Here is a 14260-nt window from a genome sequence, read left to right as displayed (position 1 = left end):
TGGTCTTTGGCCTAAATTCTATACGTCTTCCTTCCATGGAAAAAATTATTACATCGTCAGAAATAATTGCAAAGTAACTTTACACCTAAGCACAATAAAATAAATCTCTCTCTCTCTCTCTCTCTCTCTCTCTCTCTCTCTCTCTCCTCTCCTTCCTTACAATAATAGGTCCCTTGGAATCCCGGGCGAGTGCGGAGCGATTCGGGCGAGCTCTTCTAACGCTGTTGTACTTGTCTTTTATGTGGTGGTCATTCGACTGTTGGGAGAAGATGGAGAGTGGGTAGGGTGTGGGGGTGGAGTGGCAGGGAGAAAATGTCATCTTTAAGCGATAAGCGGTCTGTCAGAATAGTGTATATAACGCCCTATAATAATTCGATATAGGAGAGCTTCGGCAAGAGCCACCTCTCTCTCTCTCTCTCTCTCTCTCTCTCTCTCTCTCTATATATATATATATATATATATATATATATATATATATTTTATATTTTATATATAAAATAAATATATATATGTATATATATATATATATATATATATATATATATATATGTGTGTGTGTGTGTGTGTGTGTGTGTGTGTGTGTATAAGTATGTATGTACAGTACACCATGTAATAATTAGAAATGAGAGAGTTTCCAGTTAGAGCCATCTCTCTCTCTCTCTCTCTCTCTCTCTCTCTCTCTCTCTCTCTCATGACGCATACATAATAGGCACGTGACTTAACTGCAATCATGGCTTCAAGTAATACAGATGTCATTGTGAGCATCGCGGCTGTAATATGATACTTATTGCAAGTCTTAGCTTGTGGAACACCTGGGGTTGAATGTTCCTTCATACCCTTCCCTAACGCCAGGAGTGCCGTTGGTTACTGCCCTAACGCAGTCCGGCAGTCGAAATAAATACTAGAATGATAAAAGTTCATCTATTTTGAACAGTTCTCATTTATAGAGGAGTGTTCGTGTTACGAAAGTCTTATCTCGAAGTTATTGCTGATTTTAATTTAAATCAGATCAGATTTTTTGATGACCAGTGGTCGGCCGTGATGCTCAGATGATATGTCGTCTTTGTGCAAAGTAAGCGCACCCCGTAACCCTCTTTTCCTCGCAGTGATGATTAGGGTTATGCAAAAACCAGCCGCACTTTTTTCTGCTGCGCGGTTACGTCTTTTAACAACAGATAGCAATCCAGTTACATAAAAGGTCGTATTAATGGTATTTTATGAGCGCGTGGATGGCCGAACAAAAAGACGTGGACAGGGCCCGCTTAGACGTCACAGTTCGCTCGTGTATTATTATTACCTTAAATGGCTTTAAAAACCACACAATAACTGTGCATGGTTGAATGGATGTTCGGCATTCAAGGCCGAAGCCCAGGCATAGGTGCCAAGAAAGGCCATTCACCGCAAGGCCTGTGGGTGAACGTTGATACAACACAGGCAGGATTATCTTGCAGGATGTTTACTCATCTTTGGTTCAGCGCTTACTTCTGCACTTGAGGTCATGTTGATAGCACTAAAAGAAATTCTAACGTGAGGTCAGATATTTGCTTTTTTTTTTTTTTTTTGTAAATTTCAAAATGCATTAAAAATGTATAGAAAATTTCGTTTTAAAACATCTGTGATTCTTATTTCCAAAGAGAGTTTTGTGCGGAACCGTGTAGAAAACAGGAAGTGAATTTTGGTTGGATGCATGCTGACGCAGATATGGCTTGCAAGAAAATTGTAGATGATTAAGCAAAGTTAGCCAACTTAAACAGCGCAGCAATATATCATTTTGTGTTGAAAGAGGAACAGTGCAAAATTTGGCAGTTCTCAGTAGTCTGAACAGCTATAAACAAAAAATGGTAAGGATTGCTAATAAGCATTTCCAAGTATTAAAAAAAAAAAATCTTTTAGGATTCAGGTGTGCAAAAATCACTTTACTTATGACTCTTGACTGTCACTTAGCAATAGACTTTCCATGGTGGGAGCTTATTATGGTTATATACGGTATGTAGTGCGGGTTGAATGGAGCTATTCTAGTCACGGGGCCGAGTTTATGTTAGTAATGTCAAGAGTGTTTTTCATACTTGGGGAACATTTCCATTTTGTCGGTAATGCTGACCATCGTATTATTTTTAGCATTCACCTTTAGATTCATCATCATATCATCTCTTAATCTTGTGACGTTGACGACTGATACTGACATTTGTCAAGCAAATAAAATTGGAAAAAGACGGTACATGTATTTCCGAAGGCTGCAGCATACTCGTCAAGTGCAGAACTTATTGTAATCGAATAAGTATCATTATTTGATCATTGGTGTCTGTTTCTCTTTATCTTCTTATTACAAGCGTTCTTCCTTGCCGCCTGAAGTAAGAAAATCGTATAGAAGAAAAACAAGTAAAAAATGGCGCCGAAGTTTCTTCAGCGCAATCGAGTTTTCTGTACATCGTATAATCAAGGCCACCGAAAATAGATCTGTCTTTCGGTGGTCTCGGTATAATGCTGTATGTGCCGCGGCCAATGAATATTTGACCACTGCCCGGTGGTGGCCTGTTCTATATCGTTGCCAGATGCATGGTTATGGGTAACTTTATCTTTAAATAAAATAAAATTTACTGAGGCCAGAGGGCTGCAATTTGGTATGTTTGATGACTGGAGGGTGGATGTTCAACATACCAATTTGCAACCCTCTAGCCTCAGTAGTTTTTCAGACCTGTGGGCGGACGGACAGACAAAGCCGCACAATAGTTTTCTTTTACAGAAAACTAAAGGTGACAACGCTTAACGCTTTTTACCTTTATGCTTATGACAAAATACGATTACATTGCAGAGAAAATAGAGGCAGTGAAATGGAATGAGTGTGAAACACACAATATCGCAATCACCAAAGTGATTTGATTAATGATCCTGTTAATATTCCACTATGTATGTAATATATCTGTGTATATATACAGTATATATATAATGTATATGTATATATGTGTATATATATGTATATGTATGTATATATATATATATATATATATATATATATATATATATATATATATATATATATATATATATATATATATATATATATATATATATATATATATATATATATATATATATAATTTGTTCAGACTGGAAAATGTCATTGCAGTAAATCGGATGACTAAATTATTCTTAAGATCTAAAGCAAATCGTGGAACGTGATTGATTCGTATATCTGGTGACGCCTTCTGGCGTGAGTTCGTTCGTATATTCATCGAGCAAAACTGTACAATCTAGCATTAATTACATCTCGTAAGCAGAAATAAGGAAGCAGGTCAGACGGATTTACCAACACTTATTTTTCTGAGGCAGGAGAAGTCTCAAACGGGATTTTTTTTTCCTCTAGTGATGTTCGTTTAGGGTAAAATGAACTGCCTGACATTGATTTGTGCAACGTAAGCTCATGCTTACACTTTCTGGACCGAAAAACAGAAGACAGACGAAGAAGGCTTCGTCAGGAACAGTATGAGAATAAGCAAGAATTGCAGGTGTACTTTGATACCCAAAGACATAAGATTATTGGTAAAGAAACGAGCGTTTAAGTAGCTTTACTTGGAGTTAACAGTTGTCTACAAATGGCATGAAGTATTTTCAGAAACACCAAATATAAAGAGCATATTTGTATGCAACAGAAGTTAAATCACTACTCTATACCTGATTTGCTTAGAGGGATATGATCTAATTTAAAGTTATATCCTTTTGCGTACTTACCATTTTTTTTTCTTTTGTATCAATGGAATGGGAAGTCATTTAGGAAAATGATGTCGGTAATCTAGTACATCCACATGACGTCTAACATTTTAAAACTGGTTAGGAGCAGATAATTATGATTTGGAGTCAAGGTGTCCGTGTTATCTGAATCTTTGGTGCAGAAAGAACGTGATGATGCAAATGCCACGTTTGTTTTTGGTACGTGTTTAGTGTCAGTTTTTGGGCCTTACTGATCCAACGGACAGAACTAAGTTATTAGTTGTGCCCTTTTATAGATATATGATGTTGCTTTTGAATAGTATGTTTTTCCAATATTTGATAAGAGAAATTCCCTCCAACTTTCTAAGAATTACGTTCATTTACACGGGATATTTGAAAAGTGGTATTTTGAACGTCGCCATGACGTATTTCATTCTGGACCTCCTGAGAATTTTCATGAAATTCCAGGACTTTGGCTTTCAGCGTTTGTGCTTCGAATTGCCCAGTCTTGATTTATGGTCCTTCTCGCGAAAGGAGAAATGTTGTTTCAAAACTTTCCACTGACACAACTCTGCTAATTCAACTTTGATTGTTTTTTCAGATGAGAATTACACTAGGTATTTCCAATGACACAGAAAGATGTTTGACAAAATTTAAGTGTATAAAAAAAAAATTCAGTTTCCGTAAACTGTTTTTTCCCAGGAGTTGTGTTATCATAAAATTGTCAGTTTCTCAATGAGCTTATCCTTATTTTGGCTAGCTCTCACCTGTCGAATTTCTCTAGACGTTGCAACATCATTTATGTTTTAGGAAAATCAGTCGAATTTCTCTGAAAGTTGCAACCATCATTTCTGTTTTAGGAAAATGGTGTCGAGTTTCTCTGGAAGTTTCAACCTTCATTTCTCTTTTAGGGAAATGATGTCGAATTCTATGAAAGTTGCAGCCGTCATTTCTGTTTTAGGAAAATGATGTCGAATTTCTCTCTGAGGTGCAGCTATCATTTCTCTTTTAGGAAAATGATGTCGAATTTCTCTCTAAGGTGCAGCCATCATTGCTCTTTTAGGAAAATGATAAATTTCTCTGAAAGTTGCAGCCATCATTTCTCTTTTAGGAAAATGATAAATTTCTCTAAAAGCTGCAACCATCATTTCTCTTTTAGGAAAATGATAAATTTCTCTAAAAGTTGCAACTATCATTTCTCTTTTAGGAAAATGATAAGTGTCTGACAGTTGCAACCATCATTTCTCTTTTAGGAAAATGATGTCGAATTTCTCTGAAAGTTGCAACCATCATTTCTCTTTTAGGAAAATGATAAATTTCCCTGAAAGTTGCAGCCATCACTTCTCTTTTAGGGAAATGAAAGATTATTTTGGATTTTGTAGGCTTGGTCCAAGTGTGACTTTGAACCACAGTGACCCTGTTTGAATCTTTTAGCCAATATTGAAGAGCTGCGGCCACGTTGAATTTCCAGAAACTGTCATATTTTTGGGTGATTACCTTAAATTTGAAATTTTGTAGAGAATAACATTTTTGTTTATCAGGAATGTAGTGATTTTTCTAATAACTTATATCTCGTTGAATACCATTTTTTCTTATTTTTATCATCATCTGATTCATTTTTTACATTTAATTTTTTTCCTTGTTACATATTCTCCACCACTTCAGCCTTTTAAAATGTTCAAGTTGTCAATTTGTCTTCGCTATTTTTAAGTACAAATCTTTATCTTTTGACCTTAACTTCAAATCTTGAGTTAATTGGTTATTATAAGAAACCTGTGAATAATATAAGAATATTCAACATTTAGGTAGTTTCCAGGGTTATACCAAATAGTCTATTTCTGAAAAGCAGTTCTGTCAACTTCCAAAGGCAAATTCATCCCTGGAATGCTTTTTAGATATTGTTATTAACATTTGCATTTGTTCTTTTTGAAATTTGTCTTTTTTTTATACACAATGCTTGGCTTTCATTTTATATTCCAGTTTTTTCTTAATTTCGAACAGAGAACCGCATTGGTTTTTGTACAACATAAATGATATAAAAAAGAAAGGATAAGAACACAAGAAGTATATATATATATATCATTTACTTTATTTTACACCTTAAAAATGGTAGTATTGATACAGTGTGAATGTGAACACTGAAAAGCTGCCGACATTGGCCCAATTCATTTGGCCGTCGACAAGACTGTACAGCAGTGGGGCTGGGGCACCTCATGATGCCTTTATCCTTTGAATTATAGTCGTTACATCTCGGACTTGTTAGTACAGTTACAGTCTGTCTCTGAGGGCTGGCGAAGAAATTCGGGCCTTTGCCACCAGATGAGGAGCGTCTTAGGGACCCAAAGTACTCCAGTGTATCATCACCCTTACAAAAAAGGGATAAATATATATAAAAAAGGCAAAAAACTCGGTGGCGGGGAATTGGCCCAAATCAGGCAGACCAGCTCTCAGAGCAGAAATGACATAACACACGGTATGTAATGATTGTAATACGATGTGCCGCACTCAACTGTGGAGCTCTCACCGTTCTCGCCGGCTGCAGTGGGATGCAGCCAGCAAGAATCCCGTGGTCGTTGAGTGGACACACACAAATATCAAGCAGGTATTAGGCACCGCCAGCCGCCACCACACTTTGTACTACAGAAGCCAACTCTCGGGATACACGGGATTCCATAGGTAAGGGGGCGGTGGGCCCGGGATGAGGGGCCGGTTAGGAGAGGGGGGGAAGGGGGACCAACACGCGGACGACACACGCTCGTGGGAAAAAATGAGAATTAAATGTTATGGAAAGAGAAAATAATAATAATAATGATAATTATAATCGTACAGGAGGTTACAATAGCGAAGTGAACGAAAATGGAAGGCGTAAATGTCATCTAGACAAGACAAAAATATATATGTATTTATATAAATAATGCAGAATGCCAGTGAAGTGTGTTCACCGCTATGAAGAGTGACAAGAAAGTAAGAATAACTAAGTGAGTGTTTTACTACTAAAAATAAAAACGTTGGGACATAAATAAAGAGAATAATGTTAGTAGCGTTTCCCCAACATAATAAATATTCTGATCATTAATTACAACTGCAATAATAATAATAATAATAATAATAATAATAATAATAATTACTACAATATATTAAGTTGAATCAGCGTGAGATATGAATGAAGAAGTATTTTTTGACTTTCTACTTTTGCTTGTGGTTCATCCAACGGGGTTTCTTATAAGGAAGGGTCGGGAGGAGCGCCTTTGAAGTCATAACACGCAAACTAGGTCATACAAAAAAGGAATGATTTAGTATACAACCAAAATGATATGTAAACTTAGTTTAATAATAATAATAATAATAATAATAATAATAATAATAATAATCGAAAAGAAATGAAATGAAATAATTTAGCGAAGAAAGGTTGGTCCGCTATCAATTTGACATGATGATAATAATTATAATAACATAGCTTGTTGAATAGCGATGATCATGATTAAATTACATAAAACACAACACCACAACTGAACTTACATGTTACACCTTAAGTCATTTCCCAGTCTGATTGCTCAAAAACATTAAATTAGATAACAATTTAACAATTCCATGTTTTAAATAGTAAGTGTTCAATAAATAAATAAGAATAATAATCCTTAAAAAAGTGTCTATTTTACAGAAGGGGCGCAGGCAGAGTTCTTCTTTCTTATCATCTTCTTCTTCTTCTTCTTCTTCATCTTCTTCGTTTCATAACACTGCCAATCACTTAATTAATGTCGAGAGATCCCTCGTTTCATCACATAGGTCATTACTATTAGTGCTGTCTATATCCTCTCTTCTTCAGTGAGAGAGAGAGAGAGAGAGAGAGGCACACAGACAGACGAATTATAATAAGCATTAGCTACAGATTGGACAACTGGGTTATATTTTTGTGTTTGTTTCTTGTAGATGAAAAATAGACTACAAATTTTAAAAGTATTAAATACAGTGTATTCAAAATATATATGATATGGCTTTCTCTTTTTCTGTTACAAAGAATAATTGGAACATGACCGTCTAATTGAGCACCGATTCCATGGACAACCTCATTCCTCGTTATGCCCAAGTCAATTATTATTATCATCTTTTTTGTTTTTCACAACACCACTTTATCACTAATATCACCTTGGCTTTCGGTTAGTACAAGAAGTATCATCGCAGGCCAATCACAAATGTGTCTCAATTTTTCCTCCTTTGTTTTACAGAGCATCGCCAGTCATGTTTTACCTTTTTTTGTGAATTTTAAAAGAAGCAAATGTATAGCGCATTGGACTGACAAAGCTGCTTTGCAAGGCACTGTCCATCAACGTCCTCCAGCATATTCACAATATGCTCCTTCCTTCAACAAGCGTTCGAGAGAAGTACAAGTCCAGTACTGCGCTATAAAGGACACTAGGTGGGATCTATCTATCTAACTATCTTTTATGGCCCGAGTTTGTTCATTCAGGCCCTAAATCCGTCATCCATTTGTTAAAGGGGCCTTCTGTTGAACCTGCAGTATATCCTCTTAGATTCAAATCAACTCATACTCGGATGGAAGGTAACCAAAACATAAATACTGAACACTACTCTGGAGTGATTGGCTGAGAAAGGCCAGTTTCAATGTCAGACTGTTGTTGGAAGTGAATCTACGAGCATTGCATTACGTTGCAGTTATTCTAAGACCCTCCGCTACATTGTTCCTACGGCGGAAGAAGGAGTGGTTCAGTTCACCGGTGAAGGATGCATGGAGGGCGGATTGGAAGGAGGGGAGGGGAAGGAGGGGAGGGAGGGAAGGCCCCGACATCAGGGGATATACTGCACGCATTTCAAGAGAGGCTCCGAGAGAGGATTTAAAACTATATGACTCTCAAAATTTCACTACAACCTACACTGAGCAGCCCGTACACAAGGATAATGATATAGTCGTTAATATCTTGGTATCGTCCATTTTTCATCACCACTGTTCCTACTACGAGGGCTGCTGCCTACTTTATCACATTCTGGATGGGGTGGGAAGAATAGGAGGAGGAGGAGGAGGTTGGGCCTCACACACTGTTCCGTTTTTTGGCAGTCTCTGGCCACTTGGTCTAGAGGCGCATATTACGTAATAAAATAATTGTCATTATCTTATCTATATACTATTTACAAACTCTTACCGAGTGTGATAGTCATTACATTATGAAGAAAGATCAGGAGGCAATATATACAGAAGTAGGTTAACAGAGAATCATCAGCATAAGACCCTCTGGGACCACCATAATTTACATTACATTTTTCCTCTTTTCTTATTTTGGGATTGTCCATAACTGCTGTCATTCCAGAATCCAAAAACATAATAGTATCCCAATTCGCGTTCTTTTGGATTCGCCTTGTGCAAGAAGTCAAACAGCAAGGTGATGATGATAATGGCAATGAGACGGTCTCATCATCTTCATGACCATCACGACGCTTCCACCATGATGAGCTTTCAGTCACCACTGTATCCTCTTCCATCATGTGCACGTGAGAGAAGGAGAGAGAGATGAGCGCCAGAGAGCAGCGCAGGGAAGCCTTTTGGGGGGCGCGGAAGGGCTCGTCATATGGACACGTCTCCGTCCTAAGGTGTCCAAAGACTTCAGGTCATCGCTGGACATGCCCTAGGGCATGTTATTCTTTTATCATTTTGAACGTTGACCATGTGAAGTGTTGAATCAAGCTTTACGCCCCCGTGCAGTCAATTTCAATTATGTCTTTCGGGACGTCCACAAACTGATAGACCAGCCTTTGACCGTCAACTTTGGCCAGAATTCCACGCTGGTAGTAATATCTGTAAGAGAAGAGGATATTTTAATGAGCTATTTTCAGAAATGACAGATTTGGCAGAAGAAAAGGTGTTGCATTATAAAACTTCATTATATTTTTACTAGTGTGGAATAATAACAATGCAATGTGTGAACTACAATACATTATTAATTGTAATGTCAACGGTGGCAGATCCTTACCTGAGAGCTCGTCCCATGGTTTCGTAGTTCATGTCGGGTTTGTTCTTGTGTAGACCCCAGAGCCGGGAGACGGCCTTTGAGTCTACCAACTTGAAAATGCCCTTTTCCCTATTGGTCCACTTAATGTATTTAGGACAGCATTCCTTATCTTGAAGTAGCTTCAAAAGAAACTCCCAAAGGTATGTTGTGGAGCCTGAAATGGAAATCATTGGAAAATAAGAATAAAACGAACGGAAAGAAGACGCCTAGAATCACAACTATTTGACTTTCAACACTGGTCAAGCAGACAGACATTCGCTCTTGATTACAAAAAGGCAGGAGAGATTTTTTTTCCTTTCTCTCTCTCTCTCTCTGAAACTCACCCTCTCGGCTCTTCCTCTTCATGCCTGGCTGTTGGGGTTGTCCGTTAGCATCAACAGGTTTGGGTTTGCGGCCCTTCTTCTTCATCCTGGGTGGGAATCCCATGTCTCCCAGGAAGATATCCTCTGCCGAGGAGGATGAGGACGGTGAGGCTGTGGAAGGGGCGGCGCCCATGCCTGAGGAGACCAAGTGGCCCATGTGGGAGGCGTTGGGCGGCTGTAGCGGTGATGTCAATCCCGACGGATGGGTGGTGTAATGAGGAGAATTAATCCCATAACCTGCCATGCCTCCTGGGGAGCCAGCATCCATGTAACCACTTACTCCTACGCCTCCGTAACCACCCATCACCTGAGAATCTGCAAGGATAGCGACGTCATTAGGGTTTTATCGCTACGGCAGCAGTGACAACGAGTCAGAATTATCGTTAGGACCATCATCATCATCATCATCAATAAGAAAAGAACTGATTTACACTAAAGGTGAATTACAACACAGATTACGGAAACACTTATCTATAAGTCGATTTTCTTGCAACATACAATTCGATTGAAAGAAATTGTGAAATATAAACGAAAAACCTCATACGGTATTTAGCGTACATAGTAATTAACAGACTCATCTACAGCTGATAATTTTTTTTTATATGAGTGTGTGCAATAATAAAAAAAAATCCGCTAGGTAGACTTCAATAATTCTATCCGCTCGAACTTGCATTCCACAATAAAGACAAGTGTTGCCATAAAAAAAATTTCATGAAATCGCAGTATTGTATATTAATTATAAGTTGCGAGTACATAACACGCTTGCGTTGTATACAGTCCTCGCCATTATTAAACATTCACATCACGAAGCAGGAAAAGACCTTTACACATCAACCAAGTTCCCGCCAAAATGGCTGTGTTGGCAGCTATCTCAAGCAAAGTTGCCAACGTAGACAATCGTTCGTATTTTCCCTATCATGTTAAGGACGAATCAGATTACAAAATACCTTCCCTGGGCGTAAAACTCAGATGATCTTGTCCATTTTATAAAGGCAGCGCTAAAGCATATGTAAATGAAAGTTTTATAGGTAATCGTAATCCTTGCTCATTGGGGAAGGAGGCAATTGAATTGGAAGCGTGTCAATGCGCTGCTTCAAGGTTGAACATGGCATGCACAAATGCCCATCTTGCACTGCTAGCAAAAAAATGTACATGTGAAGATTGCTGGATAAATAAACCCAAACTCATCCGTTCACCGCCAGATGTCAATTTAATTCTTCGGATGAATATATTAGTCTAAGATTTTGCAAGGATGCCTGTCGTGATCAGATAAACGAACGGGCCTAGGAGGTATGCAACGCTTTGTTACTTGCACAAGGGCGCATTTAATCTGAACAGTTTCCTGAGAGAGAGAGAGAGAGAGAGAGAGAGAGAGAGAGAGAGAGAGAGAGAGAGAGAGAGAGAGAGAGAGAGATTGGTCGAGGTCTAAGAAGAATGGGAAGAATTTCCTGTGACTTTCATATTGTGCTTGAAGAAACCAGCTTCGACGAAAATTATGATTTCAGTTTTTGCTCGTGAAGAGAATTTTCTCTCCTTGAAATCCTTGATATAGTGATGATAAAATCATGAATACTTTTGATGAAATTTAATTCTTAAAGAAATTTTGATTATTAGGATCAGAATCTCACTTTGTTTTACGAGGGCCCGAGGTAAATTAATAGCTTGAAAACAGTGAAGTTACCTTGGAAAAAAATCACAGAAATTAACTGAAGCTTTGAGTATAATAACATTTCGCTAATTTCAAATGACCTTGGAATTGGTCAGTCAACCCGCTTGTAACCATTTGTGTCCCGCCACTACACTATCCGCCATCGGCCAATCAGGGCGCGAGTACACTATCTGGGATCCTCAAGCTAACCAGTGGGATCAAACCGTAGCATCGCCATGTCACCATCGAAAGCAAATCATAAATTGAGAAAAATCAAAGGCATTTATTCTTTTATGGACAATGTTGCCTTCCAATTATTTCGCAAAAAAATTTCGCACCTTTTGTGACGTATGCATTGAAATGAACGTAGATATGCGAAAGAAAAGAGAGAAGGCGTTTGGACAACTCCAAAGGTGTATTCTTTAAGACCGGCGGCAGTGCTCCACCAGGCGACTCCCGTGCGAGGTTGCTGTTCCTATGGTGTACTCAGCATAAAAGTAGGGGTAATAGAGAATGCCTTTGTTGCCTTCATGGCAGCGCTGGTGGTACTAGCAGCAGTCGGAGTGGTAGTGACAGGGAGCACTGACTTGCTGACTTTGAGAGCGCTCACCAAGGTCATCACCACTTACCTCACCAAATACTTTCATCACCCTCTTCAGTTTCTCCTCCTACTCCTCCTCTTATTATTACTTATTCTCTCCTACTTCTTTCCCCCCCTCCTCCCAACCCCGAGAGCCTATGGGTAACTCCTACAAGGAGGTGGTGACTAACCGTCCCAGGACTACCGACGGCCATCACCACTCCCCCTCCGGGACCTCCCCGACCAATCGTAGTAGCATAGTTCCCCGCCTCTCGACTTCCTCTTCCCCACGAGGAAAAGGGACTCGGTAACCCCTTCAGAGGGAAAAAAAATCTACTTTCTGGGTCGTATATAAATTTCTTTGAAACTTGTAGTCTTCCTAATCTTGGGATGGTTGGAGATGTACACCTAATGACCTCAATTCGAAAACTGGAAAGAGGACAATAACTGACAGCATTTCGGTTTCCGGATTTGAGAGAAAACCCTTATTTTCCAGAGATTAGCCCCGCTATTCTGTTACGCTTTTATATTCACCAACGATCAACAGTTGGTTGACTGTCAATCATTTTTTTTTTTTTGTTTTCCCCATCAGCCACAGGGTAGCCAGAGACCGAGCGTGCGAGTTAGTTTCTCTTCCTTTAACCATCGGACCAAGGAAAGGCATTTCCGTTATAAATCCAGACTTTTCAAGGGTGCTCGCATTTTTGCAATTTGCCACACTATTATGAACTCTTTCTTGGTTCGCCCATTGTTACTGCTAGTATAATTATTAATACTATTATTACCGAATGGTTTAAATTACACTTGGCGTGGATGGGAAAGTGTAGCAACATAATGCAACGGTTTCTCTGAACAAGGAATCTGTTCTTCTTCTTCCTGCTGACTTTTCTCACTTTTCTCTTTCTTGTACCACAACAGCACAGCAGCCGCTACTTTTACTCGCGCTTGTTCGCTACGCCGAATCCACAACTTTCACTGAAGAAAGTTTTTCTCTCTCAGCTGGCGCTCTCTAATGAATACTATGAGCAGCCCACCCCCTCCATAAATCCCCCGACTAGCCAACCAGTCCAGCAATTGTGACAGCCATCTCCACTCTCCATTTCCATTTTCTCGACTTCTTGGGGATATGATTTCTAAAGGAAAACGTTGGCTTTGGCTATACATAACAAAACATCGGATTTCTAAATAAAACTAACGGAATTTATGTCTCTCGTAAATATAGCAAATTAGCATGTGAAGCCTGAGACGTAGGAATAAATAGTAAGTGCTGAAACTTCAGTTTTCATGTTAAGCTTACGAGCGGAATAACTTTGCTGGACTGATCGCGAGCAAATATTTACGGAATCGTATCCTGCGGAAAACTGGAGTAAAATATCAGGACCTGTCTCAGCGGGAAGCAGCAGCTTCACATCCGGTGGTCAGTCCAAACTCTCCAAAGGCTGTTATTTCCCCCATTCGCTGGCATTTGTCTGTCCCAGAGCACCCACCGCTGCCTCTTTTTTTTTTTCCTCAGTATCCACTTAAATGTTGACAGCCATCATTAGCACACCTAACCATAACTACTGCTGCTGCTGCTGCTGCTACTACTACTACTATACTGGCAACCACTACCACCCTTGACCTACTTGACTACAACGTACTTGCAACTTTCCCTCCACATGGCAGCACGAACCCAAGGTTCTTCCCACACGCCAATATTTCCTACTACTTCAGTCTCACTCCTCTGGCGAGTAACCCCCTCAACACGCCAACACCCCTCTCCCTTCTCCAGTTTTTTTTGTCGCTTTATAATAATAATATAATAATAATAATAATAATAATAATAATAATAATAATAATAATAATACTTTCTGATACAGAAGCTGCCCTCCCTTCCCAAATTTTAGTTCGTGGCTCAAAGATAGATCGAAATCTCAAACTGAACTGATCGCAAAAGAGC

At 39.0% G+C, this 14260-nt stretch overlaps 1 protein-coding gene and 1 long non-coding RNA gene across 36 annotated transcripts in view; one reads left to right on the top strand and one right to left on the bottom strand.

Moving 5' to 3' along the window:
- LOC136835527 (uncharacterized) overlaps positions 1 to 14260 on the top strand; it is a 219088-nt gene that overhangs the window by 81406 nt on the left and 123422 nt on the right. The gene's annotated exons all lie outside the window — the stretch shown is intronic.
- The window catches only part of Eip74EF (Ecdysone-induced protein E74), an 874816-nt gene continuing 867978 nt past the window's right edge, over positions 7423 to 14260 (bottom strand). For all 35 annotated transcript variants that reach the window (XM_067099148.1, XM_067099139.1, XM_067099116.1 and 32 more), the window contains 3 exons: positions 10055 to 10408; positions 9693 to 9885; positions 7423 to 9517 (listed from right to left, as the gene is read on the bottom strand). In XM_067099148.1, coding sequence (XP_066955249.1) covers positions 9409 to 9517; positions 9693 to 9885; positions 10055 to 10408 — 656 coding nt within the window. In that variant the 3' untranslated portion in view covers positions 7423 to 9408. The remainder of the gene's footprint in view (positions 9518 to 9692; positions 9886 to 10054; positions 10409 to 14260) is intronic.

Source organism: Macrobrachium rosenbergii, chromosome 55 (assembly GCF_040412425.1).
Source record: "Macrobrachium rosenbergii isolate ZJJX-2024 chromosome 55, ASM4041242v1, whole genome shotgun sequence".
Classification (NCBI taxonomy): domain Eukaryota; kingdom Metazoa; phylum Arthropoda; class Malacostraca; order Decapoda; family Palaemonidae; genus Macrobrachium; species Macrobrachium rosenbergii.
Note: the sequence above shows the minus strand (reverse complement) of the source record. Positions and strands in the feature narration are given on the sequence as shown.